Source organism: Danio rerio, chromosome 21 (assembly GCF_052040795.2).
Source record: "Danio rerio strain M-AB ecotype USA chromosome 21, GRCz13ab, whole genome shotgun sequence".
NCBI classification, from domain to species: domain Eukaryota; kingdom Metazoa; phylum Chordata; class Actinopteri; order Cypriniformes; family Danionidae; genus Danio; species Danio rerio.
Window position 1 is genome coordinate 2,257,501 of NC_141041.1, and position 5,000 is coordinate 2,262,500.

General features: G+C 37.3%; 1 protein-coding gene and 1 long non-coding RNA gene across 2 annotated transcripts in view; one reads left to right on the forward strand and one right to left on the reverse strand.

Moving 5' to 3' along the window:
* Positions 1 to 5,000, forward strand: part of LOC147838686 (uncharacterized) — a 1,589,207-nt gene that overhangs the window by 167,506 nt on the left and 1,416,701 nt on the right. The window lies entirely within an intron of this gene.
* Positions 1 to 5,000, reverse strand: part of st8sia3 (ST8 alpha-N-acetyl-neuraminide alpha-2,8-sialyltransferase 3) — a 19,072-nt gene that overhangs the window by 3,183 nt on the left and 10,889 nt on the right. The window contains 1 exon segment of the mRNA NM_001113432.2: positions 4,146 to 4,703. Within this exon segment, the coding sequence (NP_001106903.1) occupies positions 4,146 to 4,703 (558 nt within the window).

Here is a 5,000-nt window from a genome sequence, read left to right on the forward strand (position 1 = left end):
GGAAACTGAGGCTACAATTCACACAGACTCACCAAAACTGGACAATAGAAGATTGGAGAAACGTTGCTGCTCTGATGAGTCTCCATTTCTGCTGACACATTCAGATGCTCGGGTCAGAATTTGGCCTCAACAACATGAAAGCATGGATCCATCCTGCCTTGTATCAGCGGTTCAGGCTGGTGGTGGTGGTGTAATGGTGTGGGGGAGATTTTCTTGGCACACTTTGGGTCCATTAGTACCAATTGAGCATCATCGCCACAGCCTACCTGAGTATTGCTGCTGACCATGTCCATCCCTTTATGAGCACAGTGTCTCCATCTTCTGATGGCTACTTCCAGCAGGATAACGCAGCATGTCATAAAGCGTGAATCATCTCAGACTGGTTTCTTGAACATGACGATGAGTTCACTGTACTCAAATGGCCTCCACAGTCACCAGAGCTCAATCCAATAGAGCAGCTTTGGGATGTGGTGGAACGGGAGATTGGCATCATGGATGTGCAGCCGACAAATCTGCAGCAACTGTGTGATGCTATCATGTCAATATGGAGCAAAATCTCTGAGGAATATTTCCAGTATCTTGTTGAATCGACGCCATGATGGATTAAAGAAGTTCTGAAGGCAAAAGGGTCCAACCCGGTACTAGTAAGGTGTACCTAATAAAGTGGCCGGTGAGAATAAATAAATAAATAAATAAATATATATATATATATATATATATATATATATATATATATATATATATATATATATAAATTGGAAACTATACAATCATACAACACTGAAACACACTACACACACACTACACTCACACACTCAATGCTCAACTCTTTATTTCTGCAATAACTTCAAGTTCTAAAACATCATTAACCCTAAACAAAATCCAATCACTTGATACAACTTGAATTAATAAATAATGAATTTACTAAATAACCGATTCCAGATCAAATATATACGATGATTTATAACATTATAAGCGTTTTTAATTCTGTGAATCAAAGGTCAAAAAGCAAAAACTATCATTATAACTGAAGCATGAGCTCCTCTCTTCATGTGTCTACAATGAGATCCGTCTTTATTCCTCTGGTACTGTTAAAGCGAGTATCTCTAATCTCCTTGAGGAGTTTGTGAGCGTCTTACATGCTTAAATCTGTCGCCACACAAGGACTCAGTTTAATGGGATTGGAGCAGATTACAGGACATCCGCTCAGTTCTGAGAATGAGGGTTAAACCGAGTAACTCCTTCCATCGTCATGTACACTTAAGAGTTTTCAGCTCGACACATTATAATGGAAAAGCCAGTTGCTGACATTGAAAGAAACCCTTTCCAGAAGTGAAAATTCTAGAGTCTAGAATTTGTATTTCCGACTTTTTCCTCTGCATTCTGAGTTAACGTGTGGCAATTCGGACTGTTTTACTCAGAATTTTAAGTGGGTTTACGTTCAGCAATTCTGATTTTTTCTGGGAATTCCAAGTTTTTTAATGTCAAAATTGTGTTTACATCCCACAATTCTGACTTTTTTCTAATAATTCTCAGTATTTAATGTCAGCATTGAAAGTGAGTTTACATCCCACAATTCCGACTTTTTTCAAGGAATTCGGAGTATTTAATGTCAGAATTGTAAGTAAGTTTACATTTCGCAATCCAACTTTTTTTCTGGGAATTCTGAGTTTTTAATGTCAGAATTTTAGGTGAGTTTACATACCGCAATTCCAACATTTTTCTGGGAATTCTGAGTTTTTAATGTTGGAATTGTGAGTTTACAATCCGCAATTCCGACTTTTACCTGGGAATTCTGAGTATTTAATGTTAAAATTGTAGGTGAGTTTACATTCCGCAATTACAACATTTTTGTAGGATTTCTGAGTATTTATGTGAGAGTTGTAGGTGAGTTTACATTTCGCAATTCCGACTTTTTCTGGGAATTCTGAGTTTTTAATGACAGAATTGTGAGTTTACATTCCGTAATTCCAACATTTTTCTGGGAATTCTGAGCATTTAATGTCAGAATTTTGGGTGAGCTCACATTCCGCAATTCCGACTTTTTTCTGGGAATGCTGAGTATTTAATGTCAGAATTGTAAGTGAGTTTACATTCCGCAATTATGACATTTTTCTGGGAATTCTGAGTATTTATTGACAGAATTGTAAGTTTACATTCCGTAATTCCAACATTTTTCTGGGAATTCTGAGCATTTAATGTCAGAATTTTGGGTGAGCTCACATTCCGCAATTCCGACTTTTTTCTGGGAATGCTGAGTATTTAATGTCAGAATTGTAAGTGAGTTTACCTTCCGCAATTATGACATTTTTCTGGGAATTCTGAGTATTTAATGTTAAAATTGTAGGTGAGTTTACATTCCGCAATTACAACATTTTTGTAGGATTTCTGAGTATTTATGTGAGAGTTGTAGGTGAGTTTACATTTCGCAATTCCGACTTTTTCTGGGAATTCTGAGTTTTTAATGACAGAATTGTGAGTTTACATTCCGTAATTCCAACATTTTTCTGGGAATTCTGAGCATTTAATGTCAGAATTTTGGGTGAGCTCACATTCCGCAATTCCGACTTTTTTCTGGGAATTCTGAGTATTTAATGTCAGAATTGTAAGTGAGTTTACATTCCGCAATTATGACATTTTTCTGGGAATTCTGAGTATTTAAAGTCAGAATTGTAAGTGAGTTTACATTACGCAATTCCGACATTTTTCTGAGAAATCTTGAGTTTTTATTGCCAGAATTGTAAGTGAGTTTACCTTCTGCAATTCCGACTTTTTTCTGAGAATGCTGAGTATTTAATGTCAGAATTTTAGGTGAGTTTACATTCCGCAATTCCGACTTTTTTCTGAGAATTCTGAGTATTTAATGTCAGAATTGTAAGTAAGTTTACATTCCGCAATTATGACTTTTTTTTGAGAATTCTGAGTATTTATTGTCAGAATTTTAGGCGAGTTTACATTCCACAATTCCGACTTTTTTCTGGGAATGCTGAGTATTTAATGTCAGAATTGTATGTGAGTTTACATTCCGCAATTCCGCCTTTTTTCTGAGAATTCTGAGTATTTAATGTCAGAATTGTAAGTAAGTTTACATTCCGCAATTATGACATTTTTCTGAGAATTTTGAGTTTTTAATGTCGGAATTGTGAGTTTACATTACGCAATTACGACTTTTTTTTGGGGAATTCAAAGTTTTTAATGTCAGAATTGTATGTGAGTTTACATTCCGCAATTCCGACTTTTTTCTGAGAATTCTGAGTTTTTAATGTCAGAATTGTAAGTGAGTTTACATTCCGCAATTCCGACTTTTTTCTGAGAATTCTGAGTTTTTAATGTCAGAATTGTAAGTGAGTTTACCTTCTGCAATTCCGACTTTTTTCTGAGAATTCCGAGTTTTTAATGTCAGAATTGTAAGTAAGTTTACATTCCGCAATTCCGACATTTTTCTGGGAATGCTGAGTATTTAATGTCAGAATTTTAGGTGAGCTTACATTCCGCAATTCCGACTTTTTTCTGAGAATTCTGAATATTTAATGTCAGAATTGTGAGTTTACATTCCGCAACTCCGACTTTTTCCTTGAATTCTGAGTATTTAATGTCAGAATTGTAAGTAAGTTTACATTCCGCAATTATGACATTTTTCTGAGAATTCTGAGTATTTATTGTCAGAATTTTAGGCGAGTTTACATTCCACAATTCCGACTTTTTTCTGGGAATTCTGAGTATTTAATGTCAGAATTGTAAGTGAGTTTACCTTCTGCAATTCCGACTTTTTTCTGAGAATTCTGAGTTTTTAATGTCAGAATTGTATGTGAGTTTACATTCCGCAATTTCTGCTTTTTTCTGAGAATTTTGAGTTTTTAATGTCGGAATTGTGAGTTTACATTACGCAATTACGACTTTTTTTGGGGGAATTCAAAGTTTTTAATGTCAGAATTGTATGTGAGTTTACATTCCGCAATTCCGACTTTTTTTTGAGAATTCCGAGTGTTTAGTGTCGGAGTTCTAAGTGAGTTTACATTCCGCAATTCTGAGTTTTTTTTCTGTGAAATCCAAGTTTTACTGACAGAATTGTGAGTTTACATTCCACAAATTAATACAATTGCAACTTTACATCTTAAAATTAAAACAATCTCAAAATCTCTTACCTGTTGACATACTGCATGATGTTTCCCGGCCAGGCTAGCTGTACTTTCAGCTGCCCCTTGTGCTCGACAAAGAAATCGACAAGTGTTCGCGTCACTGTGGCAGACGTGTGAAAGAAAAAGGCCGGGATCCATAAGATGGCGCCGTCCAACTTCTTCAAACTGAGGAAGAAGTTGTTCCTGTCCTGGATGGTCAGCAGGTTGTTGTAGTATTTCTCCAGAATACTGGGGTTAAAGGTGGTGAGGTTGGTCCGGCGCCCCACGTCTCGACGGAAGACTTCGGTGGGCGCGAAATTACAGCGGAAGACAAAGTCATATTTGTCGATTTCAGGACCACATCGGCTGCCGGTGAGGATCCCGCTGTTTCCCACTACCGCGCAAGTGTTGTAGCGTTTGTTGAGGACGGGAGAAGCATCCGGAAGCAGAGACCTGAGGTTCTCCCCAATGGAGAAGACGTATTTGTGACTGGAGTAGTCGTAGTGCATTAACTGACCCACGCGGACGCTGTTCTTGGTCAGGGTGAAGTTGTGCGGCACGTCAATATGCTGCGCGATCTCTTTACTGGAAAATAGACACAACAAGAACAACATCAGAATAGAGTCAACAGAGTCACTAATGATTCAATTAAATTCATTAACTAATCGCTTTTAACAGGTAAAGTACTTGTATATAAACATAGTTAACCCGCAGTTATACAGTATATAGGTCAGGGGTGTCCAAACTCGGTCCTGGAGGGCCGGTGTCCTGTTGAGTTTAGCTCCAACTTGCTGCAACACACTGAAAGGAGGATTCTAGTATATCTAGTAAGAGCTTAACTATTTCATGTGTGTTTGATTAGGACACCAGCCCTCCAGGACT